Raw genomic sequence first — 27,563 nt, 5'->3', positions numbered from 1 at the left:
GAAGGGAAATAAAAGAGACACCTTCAAATTAAGCCGAGAGGCTAACAAAAAATAAGCTTACAGATCTCCCCAAATTTTAAGCGCTTGCAGGTTGTTGTGGGCTACTCGAAGCTAAAAGTTGTTAAAATAATGGCGAATGAGGGCAGCAGTGATGCTTCATCTGCAAGAAAAGCCTCAATCACTCACGTAATCTTTGACATGGACGGCCTTCTTCTAGGTATATATGTGTATATATCATTATTATAAGATCTTTCTTACTTGATTTACTATATTTCCATTCTATTTTGCAAATCTGGATGACTTGAGAATGCAATGCCCACTGTTTCTTGACCCAATTGCCCATTTTGCCAATAACTGGTAATGTGCTTGTAGGAATTTCCTGTAAGTAGTTTTTCAAGGGTTGGAAAGAGTGGGTTCCAACCAAGAGTTTGTGAGTTCGAGTCACTCCAAGAGCAAGGTGGGGAGTTCTTGGAGGGAGGGAGCCGAGGGTCTATCGGAAATAGCCTCTCTAACCCAGGGTAGGGGTAAGGTCTGCGTACACAGTATCCTCCTCAGACTCCACTAGTGGGATTATACTGGGTGGTTGTTATTGTTTTAGTTTTTCAAGGGTTGGTATACCTTTGGTATGCAATCGTTTGCTTAAATTGTTTGTTCTTTGGATGTCGTAAAATTTGTGATCATTGGGGAAGTGAAGTTAAAAAACTTGAGTGTGATATGTTCTACCCTTATTTTCAATCATAATCAATCTTAATCATATTTTCTATTATTGATTTCTGACCACAATCTATATATGCCCCTCTTATTTCTTCCTTTTGTGAGCTGACTGTGCTTTTGATTTTATATCTTGCCAGCTGTGATAGACTCAGGATTTGTAAAAATAGGGTAGGGAAGCTCATCTATTTGACAATACTTAACGGAACTTCTGAATAAAAATCTTAGGGGATGGAGGGGACAGAAGTAATTCCGTAAGGCATTTTTAAAAATTTAGAAAAGCTTTTGAAGGGTAAAATTTCATTCGTGGAAGAATATTGAGCGCATGCGGTGCAACAAAACAATCAGCCGCTGCTTGAGGGCATTATTTGATTTGGAATTCTGAAGTTGCCTTTCTTATTGATACCATAAGTTGTCAATGATAAGTGATATGTGAACAACTCTACAATATCTAGTCTCTTTAAGTGAGACCTTGTGACCATTAGGCCATTTCTTATGCAGAGAAGATTAGTCAAGAATAAGTGAGACCTTGTGACCATTAGGCCATTTCTTATGCAGAGAAGATTAGTCAAGATTAGTCTTCTGCTATATACTATTACTACTTTTCTCTATAGGTAGATTAAGCCACTAAACATTCTAATGAAGATGGTATAATAAGTGTGTTCCTCAAGCATGTATAGGCATTTGTATGTCTATGTCTTTCTGATGTAACATTCACATATCTGGTACGTAAGTTACTCAAGACTTAGACATTTCTCACCTATCAAAGAAAACAAAATGGCCTTTCTTAGCTCTTTGATTATATTTTCCCCTAATTAAAAGGAATGAAGAGTAAATTACTGAGCTTTGGTGGTTCTGATAGCATGCTACCATAGCAGAAAAAGAATTGCTTTCTTTGCTTTAATGACTTATTACTCACTGCCTATACGCTGGTATGATTCTTTTCAGTAGAAACCTTACACTGGTGTGCATCTGTAGAGGAAACATTAGCAACGGGATAGTTAGAGAAAGTCTCCTCTGCCATGCATTATTTTATCTTCTACTTTTCTTAGAGGTGTACAATCTCATGAAGTGAGGATTGCGCAGGACCATATAAGGTGAGCAAATGTTCCACATTCCAACGATATGGGACAACTCAACAAACTCTTATACGCTAGAAAGCTTGTTGCGCTTTGAGATTTATAAATGTCAAAAGAAATCTAGTTCCCTCTTTGTCAACCAAAGAAAAAAAATCTAGTCTCTCGTTCTCTCAGTGCAACAGTAAGATTGATGTTGATTTCTTATAGGGGATCTTGAAGTTTAGAAAAAGGATCCATGTTCTGTTTCATTTGATTTTTAGTGAGGTCATTTACTTTTTCAATCCAAGAGTTTGTTATTTTGAATTTTCTTTTGTTACCCAAGTTATATAACTTAAATAACCATAGAACAAATTCACACATCCAAATCTGTTATGCCCCTTGGGTATACGTATGTGGTTTAACCACAGCGGACACTGCATGGCTTTTTATTTGATTTGGATTTAATGTTTTTCACATCATGTGATATATTAGGACACTCCAGTCTGTTTCTTTGAAAAAAAAAGAGCTTCTAAGTAATGGGAAGAACAGTTGAGGATAGATTGTTAACTTAGGGGATCAAAGGGGAGATTGATATTTACCAGGCTTTTCCTGTTTGTTGGATTCTATTGGAAAGAAACAAGGAAATCTTTGTGTTGTTGAATAGTTGCTACTTGAAGACAAGTCTTGGTTGACTAGCTTCTGTGTTGCTTTTCTTTTGTGTATCAGACACGGAGAAATTCTATACGGAGGTCCAGGAGATTATACTTGCTAGGTATAATAAGACTTTTGATTGGTCACTCAAGGCAAAGATGATGGGGAAGAAGGCGATAGAGGCTGCCAGGGTCTTTGTTGAAGAGACAGGAATAAGTGATTCACTTACAGCTGAAGATTTTCTTGTAGAAAGAGAGGAAATGTTGCAGAAAATGTTTCCCACAAGTGACCTCATGCCAGGTACAAGTTTACGCACTAGTGGCAGATTATTTTTCTTTATTCATTTCTCAAGTTTCAGCTTTCTCACCCTTCCTCAGTGTTCTACATAAGAGTAGCAGACATTTACGGGATTGGTTATTTGTCTGAAAATGGCATGGAGTAGCCACCTTCCTTTTTGACCAAGTTCCCTTTGATGGTCCCTTCTGCAAATTTTCTCTGTAAAGTTACTTTTGAGTTTAGCTTCAGTAATCATCGTTTTGTTTCTTCTGACTGTTACATCATTCCTTCATTTTTATCAGTCTATTGATTTTCCAATAACCCCTTCCGTCATGAGATGTGACTGAAAGAGCCATTTTTCTTTTTATTTATTAAAGAAATCTTTTGTTTCCAGAAAATGCTGGTTTTCCTACAAGTTCTTCTCACATTCAGTTTTCCATTTTCTCAACCAGTATATTTCACAAATTTCAGGTTTTAGCTTCAGGTGAAAAACCATGTGAATGCATTTTTATCTTTTAGCATGAAAAAGATACTCTGAAGTGATAGTTAGAACTGTCAAGGTGTGCACAAACTAGCATGGACACCACCGTTATATATAAAAAGTTGATCCAAAAGATGTCAAATTAAGTTTTGAATAGTGCTAAATAGACAAGTAGGGACAGGTGGAAAATTTTTGTATTATATCTGGTGATCCCTACAATATTCAAGTCGAATTCTAAACTTCCTATTTGTGAAATTTGTGAAAGAGAAAAGGCAGGGGGTCGCGTTCTCATGTCTCTTGAAAACGAGACGAGATCTTATGCTTTAATGTTTATTTTTGTGAAAGGTAAAAGGCTGTGTTGAAGCCGTATATACAGAGCAAAAAGATCACCAAAAAGAGACCCTAAAAGGTCTTACAAGGATCCAATGATATCTGCTAAAAATAAAATAGCATCATACAGTTCATCTTAACTTTCTGTAAAGGGCTGCATTTCCTTCAAAACACGTTAAGTTCCTTTCCATCCATACTGCAGTATTATCAATAGCGAAAAGCGCAAAAAAGCTCTAAGGTCTATTGGAGCTTTAAGCGCAAAGCACAAATAAAGCGTGGGCTTTAATGAAGAAAGGCGCAAAAGGAGAAAAACTACAAATATGTATGTGTAGTCCAAGACTAATATCTATAAGCATGAATACCAAATATATGGACAAAGAAATTGAAGAAAATTTACGATAAAGTGAAATATCAATTGTTTAGTGTCGCGTCTTCCGGATTACGCTCATTAGCAAGGAAAAATATGCCTTAGAGCCTTGATGACAACACTGAAGCGCCTGTTAAGCGAAGCGAAGCGCTCAACATGTTTTGAGTCTCGCTTCAGGGCTTAAGCACGCCTTTGATAACATTGCCATACTGTCCACCATATCCATGCTGGAATCGAGCTCCATCATCTCTTCTGCTTCATTGTACCTCCCATGTTGTTTCAACATTAGCAGATCTCCTGTGGGCTTAGGCATAACCCAACTTAATTCCTTTCATACTAAGAAACAATTGCCACAGCTGGTCAGTGAATGAAAAGGTGGTTGATGGTCTCGGACTCCTTCCCACATACAAAAGCATCTAGAGCATAACTTGATGCCCTTTCTCTTCAAGTTTTCTTGAGTCAGGCATGCCTCTTTAGAAACTGTTAGTTTACAGCTATGTATATAATGTAGTCTTGTCCCACATTGGAATAGGAGTAGTATGTCCTTATATAGTATAACTATAAATAAGGACCTCTTGTATTGTATTGAACATCCAATATCAATAACATATTTTCTCCCATGTTTTCTCACATGGTATCAGAGCAATTGTGAGAGATTTATCGATGTGCATAAATTCCAGCGACTCCGGGAAGAGAAATCAGTCACCGGAAGTCTTTTTCTGGCGACTTTTTCAAGGCTGTTTGCGTCTGCTTTATCTCCGTTAGTGTTGTGCAAAATCCAACACTACCACAAGAGTAGTCACTGTCCGGCGACCAAACCCCAGTGAAAATCTCCGGCAGCAGCCTCTTCACGCGCCACCAGAAGCTCACGCGCCGGCGCGTACGACCACTTCTGGCCAATTTTTGAAAAACTTCCTTCAGAACAGTTGGGTCGCCTGGTAATTCTTATCCTACCCCTACTGTTTTCATTTCATTCCGACCACTTTGAGTTTTTCCGGCTGCTACAGTACTATTCCGACAGCTACAGTAAGATTCTGGCTGCTACAGTATTTCATTATTCTGTTTCTGTGTTTCCTTACTCTGTTTCAGTGGATTACAGTTGATTCTTTCTCTTATTTGGTAATAATTTGCAACAATGTCTTTGGGATTTGATGCTTTTGGGTCTAGAAACGTGAGTTCTGGAAGCTCTAGTGTTATTATTACCTTAGAACCTTTAATGGGAGGTTCAAACTACTTAGCTTGGGATTCATCTGTCGAGTTGTGGTGTAGAGGCCAAGGTGTTCAAGATCATCTAATCAAACAGTCTAGCGAAGGAGATGAAAAGGCAATAACACTTTGGACAAAAATCGATGCTCAGTTATGTAGCATCTTGTGGCGATCTATTGATTCCAAGTTGATGTCCTTGTTTCGTCCATTCCAGACATGTTATTTGGTTTGGGCAAAGGCACGCACCTTATACACTAATGACATATCTCGCTTCTATGATGTGATATCGCGGATGACAAACTTAAAGAAAAAGGAATTAGATATGTCTACTTACTTGGGTCAAGTACAGGCAGTCATGGAGGAATTTGAGAAGTTGATGCCAGTTTCTGCTAGTGTTGAAAAACAACAAGGGCAGCGACATGAGATGTTTCTCGTTCTTACCCTCGCTGGACTTCCTAATGATCTTGATTCAGTACGCGACCAGATTTTTGCTTGTCCGACTGTCCCGACAGTTGATGAATTATTCTCTCGATTACTCCGTCTTGCTGCAGCACCAAGTCACCCAGTGATCTCATCACATATACTTGATTCCTCTGTTCTTGCATCCCAGACAGTGGATGTTCGGGCATCTCAAACTATGAAGCATAGACGAGGAGGAGATCGTTTTGGAAGATCTAGACCCAAGTGTTCTTATTGTCACAAAGTTGGACATACTCGTGAAATGTGTTATTCCTTACATGGCCGTTCACCCAAAAATGCTTACATTGCTTAGACTGAGACTCCAGGTAACCAGGGATTTTCTTTATCTAAAGAAGAATATAATGAGCTCCTTCAGTATCGAGCAAGCAGACATCTCCACAAGTAGCCTTAGTTGCTCAGACTGATACTTCTGTTACTGGTAATTCTTTTGCTTGTGTTTCCCAGTCTAGCACTCTTGGCCCATGGGTCATGGACTCAGGCGCTTCTGATCACATCTCTGGTAATATATCACTTTTGTCAAATATTGTATATTCACAGTCTCTTCCCACTTTTACTTTAGCCAATGGATGTCAAACTAAGGCAAAAGGAGTTGGACAAGCTAATATCTTGTCTTCTATCACCCTAGATTCCGTTCTTTATGTCCCTGACTGTCCTTTTAGTCTTGCATCTGTTAGTCGTTTGACTCGTGCCCTCCATTGTGGTATATATTTTATTGACGATTCTTTTATTATGCAGGACCGCAGTACGGGACAGACAATTGGTACATGACGTGAATCAGAAGGCCTTTACTACCTTAACTCACTCAGTCCTTCCATAACATGTCTAGTTACAGATCCTCCAGATCTAATCCACAGACGTTTAGGACATCCGAGTTTATCCAAACTTCAGAAGATGGTGCCTAGTTTATCTAGTTTGTCTACATTAGATTGTGAGTCGTGTCAGCTTGGAAAACATACCCGAGCCTCCTTTTCGCGTAGTGTTGAGAGTCACGCAGAGTCTGCCTTCTCCTTAGTTCATTCTGATATATGGGGTCCTAGTAGAGTCAGTTCAACCTTGGGATTTCGTTATTTTGTTAGTTTCATTAATGATTATTCAAGATGTACTTAGCTTTTCTTAATGAAAGATCGTTCTAAGTTATTTTCTATATTCCAGAGTTTCTGTGCTGAAATCAAAAACCAATTTGGTGTTTCTATTCGCATTTTTCGCAGTGATAATGCCTTAAAATATTTATCTTCTCAATTTCAGCAGTTTATGACTTCTCAAGGAATTATTCATCAGACATCTTGTCCTTATACCCCTCAGCAAAATGGGGTTGCTGAGAAAAAGAATAGGCACCTTATTGAGACTGCTCGCACACTTCTAATTGAATCTCGTGTTCCGTTGCGTTTTTGGGGCGATGCAGTTCTCACGGCTTGTTATTTGATTAATCGGATGCCTTCATCTCCCATCAAGGATCAGATTCCGCATTCAGTATTGTTTCCCCAGTCACCCTTATACTCTCTTCCACCCCGTATTTTTGGGAGCACGTGTTTTGTTCATAACTTAGCCCCTAGGAAAGATAAGTTAGCTCCTCGTGCTCTCAAGTTTGTCTTCCTTGGTTATTCTCGTGTTCAGAAGGGATATCGTTGTTATTCTCCGGATCTTTGTAGGTACCTTATGTCAGCTGACATCACATTTTTTGAGTTTAAACCTTTCTTTACTTTTGCTGACCACCATGATATATCTAAGGTCTTACCTATACCGACCTTTGAGGAGTTTACTATAACTCCTCCTCCACCTTTGACCACAGAGGTTTCATCCATACCAACCGTTGAGGAGTCTAGTGTTGTTCCTCCTAGTTCCCCAGCCACAGGAATACCACTCTTGACTTATCATCGTCGTTCGCGCCCTACATCAGGCCCAACTGGTTCTCGTCCTGCACCTGGCCCTGCTCCTAGTACACCGATTGCACTTCGGAAAGGTATACGAACCACACTTAACCCTAATCCTCATTATGTCGGTTTGAGTTATCATCGTTTGTCATCTCCCTATTATGCTTTTATATCTTCTTTGTTCTCGGTTTCCATCCCTAAGTCTACAGGTGAAGCGTTGTCTCATCCAGGATGGCGACAGGTTATGAGTGACGAGATGTCTGCTTTACATATACGTGGTACTTGGGAGCTTGTTCCTCTTCCCTCAGGTAAATCTACTGTTGGTTGTCATTGGGTTTATGCAGTCAAAGTTAGTCCCGATGGCCAGATTGATCGACTTAAGGCCCGTCTTGTTGCCAAAGGATATACTCAGATATTTGGGCTCGATTACAGTGATACCTTCTCTCCCGTGGCTAAAGTGGCTTCAGTCCGTCTTTTTCTATCCATGGTTGTGGTTCGTCATTGGCCCCTCTATCAGCTGGACATTAATAATGCCTTTCTTCACGGTGATCTTGAGGATGAGGTTTATATGGAGCAACCACCTGGTTTTGTTGCTCAGGGGGAGTCTCGTGGCCTTGTATGTCGCTTGCGTCGGTCACTTTATGGTCTAAAGCAGTCTCCTCGAGCCTGGTTTGGTAAGTTCAGCACGGTTATCCAGGAGTTTGGCATGATTCGTAGTGAAGCTGATCACTCTGTGTTTTATCGGCACTCTGCTTCAAGTCTCTGTATTTATCTGGTAGTCTATGTTGATGATATTGTTATTACTGGCAATGATCAGGATGGTATTACCAATCTGAAGCAGCATCTCTTCCAGCACTTCCAAACTAAGGATCTGGGTAGACTGAAGTACTTTCTAGGTATTGAGGTTGGCCAGTCTAGCTCAGGTATTGTTACTTCTCAAAGAAAATATGCTATAGACATTCTTGAGGAGACATGGATGTAGGTTGTAGACCTGTTGAAACTCTGATGGATCCGAATTATAAACTTATGCCAGGACAGGGGGAGCCGCTTAGCGATCCTGCAAGCTATAGGCGGCTGGTTGGAAAATTAAATTATCTCACAGTGACTAGACCCGACATTTCTTATCCTGTGAGTGTTGTAAGTCAGTTTATGAATTCTCCCTGTGATAGTCATTGGGATGCAGTTGTCCGCATTATTCGGTATATAAAATCGGCTACAGGCAAAGGGTTACTGTTTAAGGATCGAGGTCATGAGCAGATCGTTGGCTACTCAGATGGTGATTGGGCAGGATTACCTTCTGATAGACATTCTACGTCTGGATATTGTGTTTTAGTAGGAGGCAATTTGGTGTACTGGAAGAGCAAGAAACAGAATGTAGTTGCTCGGTCTAGTGCAGAAGCAGAATATCGAGCAATGACTATGGCTAACATGTGAGCTAGTCTGGACCAAACAATTGCTCAAGGAGTTAAAATTTGGTGAAATCAGTCGGATGGAACTTGTGTGCGATAATCAAGTTGCCCTTCATATTGCATCAAATCCGGTGTTCCATGAGAGAACTAAACACATTGAGATTGATTGTCACTTCGTCAGAGAAAAGATACTTTCAGGAGAGATTGCTACAAAGTTTGTGAGGTCGAATGATCAACTTGCAGATATTTTCACCAAGTCTCTCACTGGTCCTCGTATTGGTTATATATGTAACAAGCTCGGTACATATGATTTGTATGCACCGGCTAGAGGGGGAGTGTTAGTTTACAACTATGTATATAGTGTAGTCTTGTCCCACATTGGAATAAGAGTAGTATGTCCTTGTATAGTATAGCTATAAATTAGGACCTCTTGTATTGTATTGAACATCCAATATCAATAACATATTTTCTCCCGTGCTTTCTCACAGAAACTAACCATACAAAGCAAGCTACTTTATAGCAATCAACTTTATCCAAGTTTTGCTAAGGGAATAATCAGTTCTTAAGGATGAGACACCCATATTGCCTGAACATACAAGTTGCTAATGGGGTTTCAATCCTTTCTCTTTATCTCTATCTTTGCCGGCTAATGGGGCCTAACTTATATGGTATTTCACGAGAAACTTCTACCGGTAGGGGATAGCTTTAGCTGAGTTTAATGTTCTGGAGAGGCTGTGGTTTACTTGATGGAAATAGCTCCGCATTTGTTTTCATCACCCAAAAGAAGAAGCTGGTAATATGCAGGGATAGGTAACCTTTAAATGCCAAATAAAAGCTTATAACATTTATGCTTTATTTTGGGTTTCAAAGCCTTGGAGGCGACCCTAGATGAAACTTCCAGTTTGCCTAAAGTCTAGGTGGCTAGAGCTATCCGGTACTTGTGCTAGTAGGAGATGATAAGTACTGGATTGATTTAGTGGAGGTGCATTCAAGCTGGCCTCGATACCACTGTTATCAAAAAAAAATTATAAAAGAAAATTCTATATTTAAGTGAAATGGAGAATATGATTTCCTAGTTATTCAAGGAAAAGGCTTCCGTTACCCTCTTGTAGTACACTCTTCAAAGTTAGAACATTTCTGCCAACATGAGAAATTAATTGCAGTAGTTTCTTTCTGCTCCAACCATCACAATGACAAATGGTTAGTTTGAATATTCATTTTGTGTATTAGCATCTGTTAACTCCTTCCAAAAAATTCACCATTTGTAGGTCCCTATGTAAAATGTAGAACGCATTGTCTGCGTGGGACAAATTTCGTAATTCAATCTTATCAAAAGGATTGAAATTAATATTTATAGCTTGTGTGAGTAAAGCTACATAGACTTGAGAATTGCTTGGAAGAATTACACCCATGATCTTAAATCTAATTCCTTATCTCCTTTCTTGTAAATCTTGTCCAACATCCTCTAGGATAATTATTTTTTCAAGTTCCTTGTGTCTAGTAATGTAATTTTAGAACAGTTATCTCTGAATAGAGAGGCTATCAAGTATAAAACTTGACTTGCATATACATTGTACATACAGTTTATTTCAGTCTTTTGATTTCGTTTAATGCAAAATTAGATTAGTATCCACGAGTCTCTTTGCATCTTTTAACTTTTTGTCCTGTTACAGGGTCCAGCCGCCTGATTCATCACCTTCATGCAAATGGAATACCAATTTGTGTTGCTACGGGGTATGACATCTTCTTTTAGTTTTGTTCTTTAGAAAGTTTAATGTTGGTGCCGCAATTAGTATAGCAAGTAGTCGTGTAAGATTCTACATAAGCTAAAATAATGTTTAAGAAGTAAGATTACATGAACTAATATAAATGCATTTTCAGTACACACACGCGGCATTTTGACTTGAAAACTCAAAGATATGGTGAACTTTTTTCACTGATGCATCATATCGTTCGCGGTGATGATCCAAAAGTTAAACAAGGAAAGCCATCACCTGATATATTCCTTGCAGCTGCAAACAGATTTGAGGTAATTTTCTGATTAACTTTGATGTATTTTTATTTCTTGAGGACTATTGTTTTAAAAAAATAGTGCTTTTCCTGTAGATTGACATAACGGAAAAGGGCCAGATTTGCCCCTCTACCAAAGAAAACAAGCTATATTTACAATCCGTTTCAGTTTCATAACAAAGATACACTTACTGCTGAGTTTATTTTATCCCTTATCTGTTAAATCCCTCTTCTAAACTTGAAAATAACACGTGGCAAGCCCTGATTGAGCTAAAATAATCAGCCCCACTTTTAATTAGAGGGAAAAGGTCCAAATTTATCCTTATACTTTCGGATATTGTCTACATTTAACCTCCGTTGTACTATTTGGCCAAATTTATTCCTACCATTATACTATTCCGCCAAATTTACCCCTACCATCAGTAAACTTTTAAAAACTACCCCTCAGTCTGTTAGGTAACCCAAAATCTCCCAAATCCCTTTTATTTAAATCACTTGTTCTTCATCTTGATTAGAAATTACTATTAATGTGAATGCTAAAGGTACTCAACTATACAAATTATTCATGGATATTTCTAATTACCATTGCACCCACTTCCCTTATTATGATAATGATTTTGGAATTGATTTAAAATTTTTATAATTCTTCAACCATATACACACCGCAAAATTCTATGGATCCATTTGTTATGTATTATATGCGGCTGCTCATCATGTATGTACATATATATTCGAATATACTTTGTAATTGTCTAGTTATTATAGAGTTCGGTCGATTAACTTAATAGTGCACAACGCGTAGGCATTTGATTAAAGCAAAGCTGAATTCTGCAATGCAAAATCTCCAAGGAACTAAAACTTCTATCACTAATACTTGCAAAGTCTTCATACCTTTGGTAGAACGAATTCATTAAAGCTGGGGTGTTGTAAATACTTTTGAAATTTTGACAAGCTACCTAATTTAGATTCTTCAATTTAATATACTTTGTTTACTAACCGCAACATTATTTTAATATTTTATTCTCTTATTTCTTTTTTTTTCCAATTAAGAACGTTGGTAAATGCCAACTACTTTGAAAATAGTGGATCAAGAAGAAGAATAAGTAACTTAACTAAAATGATTTGGGAGATTCTGGGTCGCCTGACGGACTGAGGGGTAATTTTTTAAAGTTTTTTGATGATAGGGATAAATTTGGCCGGATAGTATAACGGTAGAGGTAAATTTGGCCGAATAGTATAACATATGTTAAATGTAGACAATATTCAAAAGTGGAGGTGTAAATTTGAACCTTTTCCCTTAATTAAATCCAACCCGACCCAACTTATTTACCTACCCATCTGAACCCCCCTAAATCCCCCCATTCCCTCATTCTCAATCTAAGTAGACCAACACTCAATCAGGGCCCACGGAAGGGAATTACAGGCATCAACCATCAAAATATTATGCAACATGTCAAAAAGTAGCAAAATTGGTTCCTTGATTGCACATTCGGAGTTGTTTCCCAAGTTGGTTCCTTTTCTTGAGGATAGAGCTCTTGCAAGAGATTGTGTTATTATTTTGCAAAACTTATGAATCAATGAAGATGCTAGAATTGCAATAGCTGAAACTGATGGATGCATTGCCTCACTTGTGAAACTGCTCTAAAGTTACAATCGCAATGACCGGGAGCATGCAGTGGCTTTTCTTCTTTCTTTATGCTCTCAAAAGGTTCAATATTGTCAACTGGTGATGGATGAACGAGTCATCCCTGAACTTGTCAATGTATCTATTAATGGAAACAACAATGTCACGTCCCAAACTACCCCCGAGACGTGACTGACACCCAGCTAACACCACCTGCACAGTACCCTCAACAGACCCTACTTGTGAAATTACATTGGTTTATTATTGTTGTTGTTATTATTGCTTAATAATGAGGCTTATGTCGACGCCAAGTCCTGGTGCTTCACCAATTTTTTTCTTTTGATAACTGGGGTGTCCAGGCCAGCTTGCGCGCACCTCAACTCATTCCACGGGATACCTGCCACCTCCCACTAGCAACCGATACTAGGTAACTCTGTCCATCAAGGCTTGTATAGATAGGAAAAAATCACCTATTGTTTTTGCCTCCGCTGAGATTTGAACCTAAGACCTCATTGTTCTCACCTACTTCATTGACCACTAAGCCTTCACCAATTTCTATCATAGCTTTCCTCTGGTCCAGCAAGTTCCTATAGTCTTCGTCTATGAACTCCCCTCCTATCACTTTTTCCATTTTATTTTGAGGCAAGTTCTTGCAATATTCATGTCGTTAGTAGTCGATGTTCACTTCGTAAGCTTTGTAGAAATCAATCTTGGTTTGATTCTCCATCTGAACCAAAGAATTCAATGAATCTGTGTTGTTCCACCTATATTTAGCTTCAGTAGTATGTTATTTACTTTCACCTTTCTTTTCCCTTAGAACTTTGAAATGATTTTGGATCAAGGCTAATTCAATTCGCTTACTTGGCGAGATCCATATTTTATAACAGAAACAACCATCTCCAGAAATATGGTTGAATTGGGATATGCTGCCATCGTGCTTCACTATTGTCTTCACGATGGTGCTAAAACTCGGGTGAGGACTATGGGAGGAGACTCAGAACATTTTCCAGTGATGATGAGGTTACATAAGCGATCAGCTTTTAGCCCCCTTTTATTTGCTCTGGCGATGAATGTGTTGATACGACACATTCAAGGGGAGGTGCCATGGTGTATGTTATTTGCAGATGACAGAGTGCTGATTGAGGAAACACGTTGCGGGGTCAACGCTAGGCTGGAAGTTTGGAGATAGACCCTGGAGTCTAAAGGTTATAAGTTGAGTAGAACCAGAACATAATACTTGGAGTGCAAGTTCAGTGATGGGACGTATGAAGCAGATGCGAACGTGAAGCTTGATACACAAGTCATCCCCAATAGAGATAGTTTCAAATATATTGGGTTTGTTATCCAAGGCAATGGGGAGATTGACAAGGATGTTACACATCGTATTGGAGCGGGGTGAATGAAATGGAGGCTTGCATATGGTGTTTTATGTGATAAGAATGTGTCACCAAAACGTAAGGGCAAGTTCTACAGAGTGGTAGTTAGACCGACTATGTTATATGGTACTGAATATTGGCCAGTCAAGAAATCCCATGTCCAGAAGATTCGTAGCAGAAATAAAAATGTTGAGATGGATGTGTGGGCATACTAGGAAAGATAAGATTAGGAATGAAGTTATTAGGGACAAGATGTGAGTGACTCATGCGGAAGACAAACTGCGGGAATTGAGGCTGAGATGGTTCGAGCATGTGATGGGGAGTGACATAGACGCTCTATTTAGGAGCTGTGAGAGGTTGACCATAACGGGTCTAAGGAAGGGTAGAGGTAGGCCAAAGAAGTACTGGGGATAGGTGATTAGGTAGGACATGGAATTGCTTAAACTTACCGAGGACAAGACCTTCGATAGGAAGGTGTGGAGGTCTAGAATTAGGGTCGAAGGTTGATAGGTAGTCGAGGGTTTCTCCTAGTCTTACCGGTAGTATTAGTAATATTCTTATATTTTCTTGTTCCTAGATCTTTTTATTACACGTTGTGTCATTCTTACCAGTAGTATTACTACTATTCTTGTATTTCTTATCTCTGGATCTTTGTTATTATATGTTGTGTCTTTGTTTTTTTCTTGTTATTATTGTTGGTTGCTTCCTTGTCACTATTCCTTGAGCCAAGGGTTTATCGGAAACAACCTCTCTACTTCCACAAAGCAGGAGTAACGTCTGCGTATACATTACCCTCTCCAGACCCCACTTGTGGGATTACACTAGGTTTGTTGTTGTTATAGATGAGAATTGATGTTCACATCACTAATTAGTTGCGATGTTAGTACAAATTAATTTATATTCTCGTTGTCGTAAACTATGGTTAAGCTAGTTCTTAAATCAAAATCATTATTTAGTTAGATTGCTTCTAGATAGAACTAGAAGGACCTTCTTTCTCTGACGAAACTCGCTTCTCAGTGATAGAGATTGAGGCGTGTCCGAGCCATTTTACGGCCGAACTATAAAAATACTTTTATTATGAAACGACAAAAATGATGAATTATGTGTCGAGCATACTAGCTTGTTTGGCCAAGCTTCAAAAATAAGCTTATTTTGATAAATGCGTTTTTTCAAAAGTACTTTTCTCAAAAGTACTTTTGATGAATATTAGTTTGTGTTTGACTAATTAATGTGAAAAACACTTCTGAGTGGCAATTAGTGTTTGACCAAGCTTTTAAAAAGTGCTTCTAAGGGTATTTTTCTCAAAAATATTTTTCAAAAAAGTGCTTTTAGACAAAAGCTACTTTTTTCTGCTTCTACTCCAAAATATTTTTTTTCCTTCTAAAAGCTTGGCCAAACATTTTAACTTTGAAAAAAGCTTTTTTTTTTTTTTTTTGAGAAAAAGGCTATTCATGTAGAAGAAGATTCTCTTATGTGAATATAAGTTTATCTAAAGTTATGTTTGAACAAAATGTAGTTTGATTATTGAAAAGTCAGCATCGAAAAACTTTGGATAGATGGAGAATCTAAAAAGAACAAAAAATGGGGACATTATGGTATAGTATGTCTAAGAAGTGGGTTGTGAGTTCGAGTCACCCCAAGAGTAAGGTGGGGAGTTCTTGGAGGGAGGAAGTCGAGGGTCTATCGGATACAGCCTCTCTACCCAAGTGTAGGGGTAAGGTCTGCATACAAACTACCCTCCCCAGACCCCACTAGTGGGATTATACTGGGTTGTTGTTGTTGTTGTTGTATGTTTAAGAAGTTCTCTTTTTAGGAAGTCCACTATTTTGGGATGAACTAAAATTAGAAGGTGGGTGCTCAATTTGAAGCAGAAAGTGTACAACATCTAAAAGATTCATGATGGAAACTAGGATGTTTGACTACAAAAAAGCAACTTTAATTTGTTCCCAAAATTAGACAAAAGACTACTTTATTTGATTGTACAAGTTTTCATGGAATAAAAAATGTAAATTAACACCGATTTTGGTCACCAATGCTGAGGTAGTTAGATGTAATTAGTAAAACTAGAATTGAGTCCTTCAGATAATGGAAAGTTAGAAGTATGGTCGGTATAATTAAAGTATGATATATCATGGATGTCTATGAGCTGTATATTTAAAGTTTAACATGGACAGGGTGGACCAGTAGATCCACAGAGGATTCTTGTATTTGAGGATGCGCCCTCAGGTGTCCTTGCAGCCAAGAATGCTGGAATGTAAGTCTATCACCCAGAACTTTAATGTTTGCTGATATGTTTTTAATTTTCTTCAGATAACTTGAGAGAGCTATGCGATTGCTTTTCAATTAAGCACTTCAATTAAAATTAAACTTCATAGCACTTCTTCTTTCATGGTTTAAGGAGTTTACTGATAGTAACCCCCATGCACTTCCCATTAAATGTTTGCACAAGTGCATTTCTTATATTTTGTCTTATGTACTTTTGCCTTAGTAGCTCTTACTAGGATAGTTTTTCCCTTCAACAACAATCTTATGTACTTGAGATCCTGTGCAAAAGGTGTCACCACCCAACTCCCACCGGAGCCGCAACGACGCCTAACACTACTTGCTAGGCAAGCCAACAGTCACACAAACACAACAAATTTGGATAAACATGGTTTAATAAGCTCAATAATGGAATTATCATGATATCTCATGAAAACAACAACAATACTGCTACAACCATCCCAAAGATCTGGTGTCAACGCGTACATGAGCACTACTGAGTATCAAAATATAAGGCCAAATTTTCAATACAACTGTTTGAATAGTAGAAGTAATAACAGAAATAATGAAAGAGAACTTCAAGGTCTGCGGACGGTATAACAGCTACCTCGTAGTCTCCCAAAAGCTTGTAGCAACAGAACTCTAGAGATCACCTCGTCCGGAAGTACCTGGATGTGCACACGAAGTGCAGAATGTAGTATGAGTACAACCGACCCCATGTACTAAATAAGTAATAACACTAACCTTGGGCTGAAAGTAGTGACGAGCTAAGAAACAGCAGTCAGAGACCAATATCAATAACCAGTAAGAATTCCGAATATAAAGGAAACAATAGAAGCAGGTAACTCAATGATATTATGTTCATCTTGTTCACATTTCAGAAATTTAGGCATGCTTTCCAAGTATAACAGTTTAAGCCCAACACGGACAAGACACTTCATTTACCAGCTAGCATGAGGAAGGTACATCTCTATGCTTACATGTCAAATATATATGTCAAATCAACAATATCACAGTGAAACCATTAAGATTAACCACACATCAACACCTGGCATTGTACGGGTGCCTGGCATAACTGCCCATCAACAAGCACGTATATAAAACATTGTGCCTGTGCCTGTGCCCACTGCTGGCATGTCAGACTCAGGAGGGGAGGATTCTGCCCAAGCACTAATCATAATCATATAGCCCAATAGTGAGGTTTGGTGCATGCGTCGCCCCAAATCATTAACACGTAGCTCTATATGAGCCTGGCATACGCGTCACCTCAAAATCAATACCAATCGGCTCTATGGCTCATGCTCAGTCATCAACTGGTCAAGTCTCAGTTAACCACATCTCCCAGTATTCAATTCAACAATGTTACACATATGAGGCATCAAACAACATGTGAGGAATCAAATAAGAAAGTACTGAGACAGATATATCATACACGGATATAGCATCATGATTGAGAGCATGTGTACTATTAAGGCAAATAGCTCATAAACAACAAGAATAGCCTTATCAAGTCCCAAACAAATAGCACATAGCCTAGACATGATTTCTAACATGAATCAGAACTCAAATAATCATACATGTTTAGAAACATGGATAGGACGAGGCACGATAGCAAACCAATCCCATAATAGTCTAAAAGGCACCTCAAATCATGAACATACCGGTGCACGCACACACGCCTGTCACCTAGTGCGTACGTCACCCCAATACCTTTCGTATAACATAGTTCCCAGGGTTAAATGCCCTCAAATCCAAGTTTAGATATGTTACTTACCTCAAAACGAGGGACTCAATACTCCAAAAAGCCCTTCCCACGCGAATCGGCCTCCGAATGACTCGAATCTAGTCACAAACAACTTACAACAACAACAACAACAACCCAGTATAATCCCACTAGTGGGGTCTGGGGAGGGTAGTGTGTACGCAGACCTTACCCCTACCCTGAGGTAGAGAGGCTGTTTCCAATAGACCCTCGGCATCCTTCCCTCCAAGAACTCCCCACCTTGCTCTTGGGGTGACTCGAACTCACAACCTTTTGGTTGGAAGTGGATGGTGCTTACCATCAGAGCAACCCACCTTGTGAGGGTGCTCACAAACAACTTAATATCATCAAATAATGCTGTAGGAAACAACTTCGAACAATAAAGCTTCGATCTTTATCAAAATCAAAAAGTCAACCCGGGCCCGCATCTCGGAACCCGGTCAAACTTACAAATTCCGAACAGTCATTCAATTATGAGTTCAACCATATCAATTTCATCCAGTTCTGACTTTAAATCGATCTTCAAATTCTCATTTTATACTTTAGGAAAGGTTTTACTAAAATCCCCAATTTCTTCACTTTAAATCACCAATTAAATTCTAAAAACAATGATGGAATCATGAAATAATAACAAATCCGAGTAAAAAATACTTACCCCTTTTCAAATCCCCATCAAAATCGCCCAAAACCGAGCTGTCTAATCCAAAATGTGATAATAACCAAACCCTCGAAATAGAGTATTTAAAACGTTCCGCCCAGGCATACCTTCGCGATCGCGTCCACATCTTCGCGATCCCGAAGAACAAACTTCTAGCTTCTCAAAAGACCCTACGCGAACGCGAGGCCCAGGATGCGAACGTGAAGCAAAACACACTCGGACACTACGCGAATGCGGGCATAGCTTAGCTGCCGCGAAGGCTTATAGCCAGCTGCCCCCAGCCGACCTACCTTCTACGCGAACGCGATGACCATAACGCTATCGCGAAGGCAACTACATACAAAACCATCGCGAACGCGATTACTACTTCGCGAACGCAAAGAACAACCCGCCTGCCTTCCAAAAATACACTACGCGATCACGACAACCCTTCCGCGATTGTGAAGAAGAAAACCATACATCAGAATCAGCTATGCCAAAACATGGAGAAATGGTCCGAGACCCATCCGAAACACGCCCGGGACCCCCGAGACCCCATCCAAACATACCAACAAGTCCTAAAACACAATACGAACTTACTCGAAGCCTCAAATCACCAAACGACACCAAAAGCACGAATTGTACCTCAATTTAAGCCTAATGAAACTAATGAACTTTCAACTTCCAAAACTCATGTCGAACCATATCAAATCAACTCCGAATTACCTCAGATTTTGCATGCAAGTCCTAAATGACACAACAGACCTATTCCGACTCTTGTAACGAAAATCCGAACCCGATATTAATAAAGTCAACTCCCGGTCAAACCTCTCAACCTTCCAAACCTTCAACTTTCCAACTTTCGCCAACAAGCACCAAATCAACCTAGGGACCTCCAAATCAACATTCGGACATACGCTTAAGTCCCAAATCACCATATGAAGCTATTGGAATCATCAAAACACCATTCCGGAGCCATCTACACAAAAGTCAAACTCCGATCAACTCTTTCAACTTAAACTTCCAGCCTTGGGACTAAGTGTCCCAATTCACTCCAACACTTCCCCGAAACCAAACCAACCACCCCGGCAAGTCACATAACCACAAAAGAACATAGAAGAGGCAATAAATAGGGGAACGGGAGTACAATACACAAAACGACCGGTCGGGTCGTTACAAAAGGTTACAGTGATTGATTTTATGAGCATGGTCACTCGTCTAAATATATATCTCAATAATTTGGCACTAAGATTATGTTTTGTTGATTAACTCATATATGGTGTAAATATCTTGAAGATAACAACTAGTTAAAATTTATTGAAGGAACAATATGATTTTGGTATGTGTTCTCCATGTCTGAGCTACGTGCTCAGTATAGCAAACAAGGTTACCTTTTATATATCTTTTTATTGCATTGGCGACACTTGTTTCATCTAGCTACTAGTTTTTGTCCACTCTTCTCTTTCTGGTCTCCATTACTTCTTTTTTTAGGATCTTGCTTTTTTCTTCCTCCTATTGTGAATTTTTGTCTTGACTTTCAAGAAACTTTGAACCTATCAAGTTTGACGATGCTTCCTCGTGTTATAATTTTGTTTTCTGATTTAAATTCTTTTTCTGCCCCTTTAGGGTCATCTGATAAGCAAAAAGTTTTATATTATTTTTCCGCTCTCAACTGCCTCAGTTGTTTGCTGCTTTACTAGGACCCTGAAATTTCCTCCGACACCCACACAAACTCCAGTGTTTTACCCATGATGGATAGACAACAGACCTTGTTTGTGTCCTTAAATATACATACACAAATATCTTGCTAATAGTGATCATCAGAGTCCTTGTAACATGGTTCCTTTTTGGTGGTTCTCTGGTTTTTGTCGTTTCAAATTAGTTTCTAATGAAGTTTTCCTGTTTTATCCATTATAAGTGTTTACCCTAAGAACGGATAACAATTGAATTTATACGTGGTTTTAAGGACACGTGATTTTACTTGGCACAAACTGAGAAAATATGTAAATTGATATTGAAATTGATTAGTCATACGAAGGGCAAGCCCGTTTTGACCGTATACAATAAGGCTAGCTTTCCTTTTCTTGTTTTAGTTTGATATATTCAGATGTCTTCAGTGTGGAGTGTTAACCATTTTCGTAACCTTTGAACTTTTTCACCTTTGTTTCCTACTATTATTTCTGTTGAGTTCCCACATTGGTGTGATGAGGGTTTCATGGTCTCTTTATATGGTATTGGGCAATTCTCACTATATGAGCTAACTTTCGGGGTTGAGTTAGGTCCAAGGTCCAATTCTTTCACATGGTATCAGAGCCAGGACTACCCAATTCTTGTTTCATCCGATGTTGGGACCCCATATTATATTGTTCATGATCCAGATGTCTTGTCCTGAACGTGCTCCACATCAGTGGAATGAGGGTTTCATGGTATATTGCCTTGCAATCCTCATCTCATGAGCTAGCTTTTGGCTTTGAGTTAGGCTCAAGGTCCATTTCTTTCACAATATGTTTTTGGATTCTAAGAGGCATGTAACATGCTTTAACTACTAAAACTTCCCGAAGTTCTCTTTGTTGATGAGGGTTTTTTCTTGGTAGATGCAACGTATGCCAAGCGAGTCCTGAAGTTGCATTTTAATTTTCATTGATGTAGAAGATTACTTGTTAGAAGCCATAAACGAAAAGGAAGAAGAAAATAAGAGATAATATGGAAGAAATTTGGTCTCTTAAATTGGTCCAATTATTGTTTGAAGTTTTGAATGGGAAGTAAATGGGAACAAATTGTGGGGTCCAGTCCCATAATCAAACAAAGAAAAAAGGGGATTGTGGGGTCGATCCCCATAATGAAGAAAGAAGAAAAAGATTGTTGGGTCTATCTCCATAACGAAGAAGAAAAATCTGCAAGATGCAAAATTAGTAGTTGGCACCGAAACGCGTTTTTTGACCAAAATTGTTTTTTGGTTACGACACTTCTTCCTATAAATAGAAGCCTTCAGCTTCTCATTTGACACATCAATCTCAAGAGGAAAAATATATCTGAGAGTTAGAAAGAAAGATTAAGGTTTCACAGACAGAGTATAAGAAAATAGTCTGTTAGAAAAATAGAGAGTGAGCGATATTGTAGTGAGGTAGGAATATCAAAAGAGGGTTATTTTTTTTGAGTATTGTAGTGGTCTTTTGAGTATTTTACTCGGACCTACAAAGTGTAAAATTCCTTGCTATAGTGATATCAGTTGCTCGTCTCGGGGCCGTGGTTTTTTCCCTTATTCAAAAGGGTTTTTCACGTAAAAATTTTGGTGTCGTAGTCACTCGTTTATTCTTGTTAATTACCATATCTCAGTGCTACGTTATTATTCAACTTTTATTACTGTGAATATTATTTTTGTAGGGGATTTATTCCCAACAACTGGTATCAGAGCACAAGTTCTGCTCGTTCAGAGAAATACTATTCATTGTCTACTATACTCGGTGAAAAATAAAAATGTCCGGAGTAAAGTACGAGGTAGCAAAATTTAACGGAGATAGAGGTTTCTGAACATAGCAAAGAAGAATGAGAGATCTGCTCATCCAACAAGGATTACACAAGGTACTAGATGTTGATGCCAAAATGCCTGATACCATGAAAGCTGAGGATTGGGCTGACTTGGATGAAAGGGCTGCTAGTGCAATCGGGTTGCACTTATAAGATGATGTGGTAAATAACATCATTGATGAAGACATCGCACGTGGCATTTGGACAAGGTTGGAAAGCCTATACATGTCCAAAACGCTAACAAATAAATTATACATGAAGAAGCAGCTATACGCCCTACACATGGGTGAAGGTACGAATTGTTTGTCACATTTAAATATGTTTAACGGACTAATCACACAGCTCGCCAATCTCGGAGTGAAAATCGAGGAAGAAGATAAAGCTATCTTGCTGTTGAATTCGTTGCCATCTTCGTACGATAATATGGCAACAACCATCCTGCACGGTAAGACTACCATTGTGTTGAAAAATGTCACATCGGCTCTTCTACTCAATGAGAAGATGAGAAAGAAGCCTGAAAATCAAGGACATGCTCTCATCACAGAAGGTAGAGACAGGAGTTATCAAAGGAGTTCGAGCAACTATGGTAGATCCGGAGCTCGTGGGAAGTCTAAGAATCGATCCAAATCAAGAGCTAGAAATTGCTACAACTGTGATCAACCAGGTCACTTCAAAAGAGATTGCTCAAATCCAAGGAAGGGCAAATGTGAAACTAGTGGCCAGAAAAATAATGACAACACAACCGCCATGGTACAAAACAATGATAATGTTTTCCTCTGTATAAATGAGGAAGAGGAATGTATGCACTTATCAGGTCCAGAGTCAGAATAGGTGGTTGATACAGCAACATCTTACCATGCCACACCGGTAAGAGATCTTTTTTGCAAATATGTAGCAGGTGATTTCAGCGTGTTACCCAAAGATTGCAGGGATTGGTGACATTTGTATCAAGACAAATGTCGGATGCATATTGGTTCTGAAGGATGTGCGACATGTACCTGATTTGTGGATGAACTTGATCTCGGGAATTGCTTTAGACCGAGATGGATACGAGAACTATTTTGCAAATCAAAAGTGGAGATTCACCAAGGGATCATTGGAGATTGCAAAGGGAGTTTCTCATGGTACGTTGTACAGGACAAATGCAGAAATATGCCAAGGTGAATTGAACGCGGCATAAGATGAGATTTCTGCAGATTTGTGGCACAAAAGAATGGGTCATATGAGCGAGAAGGGATTGCAGATTCTTGCCAAGAAACCACTCATTTCTTATGCCAAAGGTACAACGGTAAAACCCTGTGACTACTGTTTATTTGATAAGCAGCATAGAGTCTCATTTCAGACATCGTCTGAAAGAAAATTGAATATACTTGATTTGGTATATTCTGATGTTTGTGGTCCAATGGAAATTTAATCGATGGACGGTAACAAATATTTTGTTACTTTTATTGATGATGCTTCACGAAAATTATGGGTTTATATTTTGAAAACCAAAGATCGGGTGTTTCAAGTTTTCCAGAAGTTTTATGCTATGGTGGAAATGGAGACAGGACAAAAGCTAAAATGTCTCCGAAGTGACAATGAAGGTGAGTACACTTCAAGGGAATTTGAAGAGTACTATTCGAGCCATGGGATCAGACATGAAAAGACAGTTCCTGGAACCCCACAACACAATGGCGTAGCCGAAAGGATGAACTGCACCATTGTGGAGAAGGTGAGAAGCATGATCAGAATGGCTAAACTTCCTAAGTCATTCTGGGGTGAAGCAGTTCAGACAACCTGTTACATGATCAATTGGAGTCTATCAGTTCCGTTGGCGTTTGACATCCCGGAGAGAGTTTGGACCAACAAGGAGGTGTCCTACTTGCATGTGAAGGTGTTCGGTTGTAGAGCTTTTGCACATGTACAAAAGGAGTCGAGAACAAAGCTGGATGATAAATCTGTTCCTTGCATATTCATCGGATATGGAGATAAAGAATTCGGATACAGATTGTGGGATCCTGTAAAGAAGAAGGTCATCATAAGCAGAGATGTAGTCTTCCGAGAAAGTGAAGTTGGAACTGCTGATGATATGCCAGAGAAATCCAAGAATGATATAATTCCTAACCTTGTTACTGTTCCTTCTACTTCTAATAATCCCACAAGTGCAGAAAGTATGACCGACGAGGTTGTCGAGCAGGGGGAGTAACCTGGTGAGGTTATTTAACAGGGGGAGCAACTTGATGATGATGTCGAGCAAGTGGATCACCCCACTCAGGGAGAAGAACAACCTCAACCTCTGAGGAGATCAGAAAGGCCAAGGGTAGAATCATGCAGGTACCCTTCCACGGAGTATGTCCTCATCAGTGATGAGGAAGAGCCAGAAAGTCTTAAGGAGGTGATGTCCCATCTAGAAAAGAACCAGTGGATGAAAGCCATGCAAGAAGAGATGAAATCTCTGTAGACAAATGGCACGTACAAGCTGGTTGAACTTCCAAAGGGTAAAAGACTACTCAAATGTAAGTGGGTCTTTAAACTCAAGAAAGATGGAAATGTCAAGCTGGTTAGATACAAAGCCCGATTGGTGGTTAAAGGCTTCGAACAGAAGAAAGGTATTGATTTTAACGAAATTTTCTCACTTGTTGTCAAAATGACTTCTATTCGAACAATTTTGAGTTTAGCAGCTAGCCTAGATCTTGAAGTGGAGCAGTTGGATGTGAAAACTGCATTTTTTCATGGAGATTTGGAAGAGGAGATTTATATGGAGCAACCAGAAGGATTTGAAGTAGCTGGAAAGAAATACATGGTGTGCAAATTGAATAAGAGTCTTTATGGATTGAAGCAGGCACCAAGGCAGTGCAAATTGAAGTTTGACTCATTCATGAAAAGTCAAACATACATACATAAAGACCTATTCTGATCCATGTGTATACTTCAAAAGATTTTATGAAAATAACTTTGTTATATTATTGTTGTATGTGGATGGCATATTAATTGTGGGAAAAGACAAGAGGCTGATCGCAAAGTTGAAGGTAGATTTGTCCGACTTATTTGATATGAAGGACTTGGGCCCAGCACAACAAATTCTGGGTATGAAGATAGTTCGAGAGCGAACAAATAGAAAGTTGTGGCTGTCTCAAGAGAAGTACATTGAACGTGTACTGGAACGCTTCAACATGAAGAATGCTAAACCAGTCAGCACACCTCTTGCTAGTCATCTAAAGTTAAGCAAGAAGATGTGTCCTACAACAGTGGAGGAGAAAGGGAACATGGCTAGAGTTCCTTATTCTTCAGCAGTCGGAAGCTTGATGTATGCAATGGTATGCACCAGACCTTATATTGCTCATGCAGTTGGTGTTGTCAGTAGATTTCTTGAAAATCCAGGAAAAGAACATTGGGAAGCAGTCAAGTGGATATTGAGGTACCTGAGAGGTACCACTGGAGATTGCTTGTGTTTTGGAGGATCTGATCCAATCTTGAAAGGCTACACAGATGTTGATATGGCATGTGATCTTGATAATCATAAATCTACGACAGGATACATGTTCACATTTTCAGGGGGAGCTATATCATGCCAGTCAAAGCTTCAGAAGTGTGTCGCACTCTCTACAACTGAAGCAGAGTATATTGCCGCTACTGAAGCTGGCAAGGAGATGGTTTGGCTGAAACGGTTTCTTCGAGGGCTTGGATTGCATTAAAATGAGTATGTCGTTTATTGTGACAGTCAAAGTGCAATAGACCTGAGCAAAAACACCATGTATCACGCAAGGACGAAGCATATCGACGTGAGATATCATTGGATTCGAGAAAGAATAGAGGATGGATATATACAGGTCAAAAAGATCCATACAAGTGAGAATCCTTCGGATATGCTGACTAAGGTGGTACCAAGAGACAAGTTCGAGCTATGCAAAGAACTTGTCGGCATGCACTCAAGCTAGAAGTCCGGTGTTACCTCATTCAGGTGAATGAGTCTGGAGGGGGAAATTTGTGGGGTTCAGTCCCATAATCAAATAAAGAAAAAAGGGGATTGTGGGGTCGATCTCGATAATGAAGAAAGAAGAAAAAGATTGTGGGAGGGGGAGATTTGTGGGGTCCAGTCCCATAATCAAACAAAGAAAAAAGGGGATTGTGGGGTCGATCCCGATAATGAAGAAAGAAGAAAAAGATTGTGGGGTCCATCCCCATAATGAAGAAGAAAAATCTGCACGATGCCAAATTAGTAGTTGGCACCGAAAAACGTTTTTTGACCAAAATTGTTTTTTGGTTACGATATTTCTTCCTATAAATAGAAGCCTTCAACTTCTCATTTGACACATCAATCTCAGAGAAAAAATATATCTGAGAGTTAGAAAAAAAGAGTGAGGTTTCACAGACAGGGTATAAGAAAATAGTCTGTGAAAAAAATAGAGAGTGAGCGATATTGTAGTGAGGTGAGAATATCAAAAGAGGGTTATTTCTTTTGAGTGTTGTAGTGGTCTTTGGAGTATTTTACTCTTACCTACAAAGTGTAAAATTCCTTGCTATAGTGATATCAGTTACTCGTTTCGGGGCTGTGGTTTTTTCCCTTATTCAAAAGGGTTTTCCACGTAAAAATTTTGGTGTCGTAGTCACTCTTTTATTCTTGCTAATTACTGTATCTCGGTGCTACGTTATTGTTTCGCTTTTATTACTGTGAATATTATTTCTGTAGGGGGTTACTCCCAACACAAATTTCATTTGCACATTTTCCTTTACAACCCTAAAAATGAGATGTGCTCAAGTTCCTATCACTTTAATTTTTCTTTTATTTTTGCTCCTTTGCTCTTCCATCCTTCCTTTTGTGAAAAAGGTTATGATATAGTTACCTTCTGCCAGCTTACCATGTTTTTTTCCAGCAAAAATATGGTGAAGCAAAAGGAAAAATAAAAGAAGAAAAGAAATGTTTCTCGATGAAGATGCAAAAAGAGGGGCAGTTATTTGCTATATTTATCCTTATTTTTCTTTCTTACTGACAATGAAATTCAATTCTGTATTTGTACAACAAAGCAAAATGCTCCTGCATCTTTTCATTCTGATGCATACCCAAGAATTCATTGAAGATATCTTGTATGTTTAGATGAAGTCACTGATCTTGCTCTTATCTCCATAGCACGTTGTTGTCTACTTTGTTCCTGATTTTTTGCCTTGATGTTATATAAATATGTTTTCCATACGAATGTATAAAAGCTCTGCTCATGGTCAGGGACTCAGGGTATCATCATCTACTGACGTGGGTTTTATGCACTGCATGCAGGTCAGTGGTTATGGTTCCAGATGCAAGGTTGGACAGTTCATATCATGAAGTTGCTGATCAGGTTTTGAGTTCTTTACTTGATTTCAACCCAGCCGATTGGGGATTGCCTCCATTTGAAAATTCATCAAACAAATCCTAAAGTTCCCAAACCGAGCCATATTATGAGTTCAAAACTCAATTTTATTATAGAGTTTCATGCTTGACTCATTATTTCAGATACTTAAGGTCCATTTCTGTTAAAATGAAGAAACTGAAGATTTGTGTCCGTAA

At 39.0% G+C, this 27,563-nt stretch overlaps 1 protein-coding gene across 2 annotated transcripts; it reads left to right on the top strand.

The window, feature by feature from the left end:
- On the top strand, nt 1-27,563 carry LOC104099778 ((DL)-glycerol-3-phosphatase 2). Of its 2 annotated transcripts, none has more exons than XM_009606881.4 (6): nt 1-217; nt 2,496-2,720; nt 10,514-10,574; nt 10,722-10,869; nt 16,025-16,104; nt 27,294-27,563. In XM_009606881.4, the coding sequence occupies exons 1-6, from the start codon at nt 130-132 to the stop codon at nt 27,430-27,432; spliced, it is 741 nt and encodes a 246-aa protein (XP_009605176.1). In that variant the 5' UTR covers nt 1-129; the 3' UTR covers nt 27,433-27,563. The 2 variants fall into 2 exon arrangements, with proteins under 2 accessions (XP_009605176.1, XP_070044167.1); XM_070188066.1 differs by lacking the exon at nt 27,294-27,563 and adding an exon at nt 20,791-20,899.

Source organism: Nicotiana tomentosiformis, chromosome 11, assembly GCF_000390325.3.
Source record: "Nicotiana tomentosiformis chromosome 11, ASM39032v3, whole genome shotgun sequence".
Lineage (NCBI taxonomy): Eukaryota > Viridiplantae > Streptophyta > Magnoliopsida > Solanales > Solanaceae > Nicotiana > Nicotiana tomentosiformis.
The sequence above is the reverse complement of the archived record's forward strand: the minus strand, read 5'-3'. Positions and strand labels throughout refer to the sequence as shown.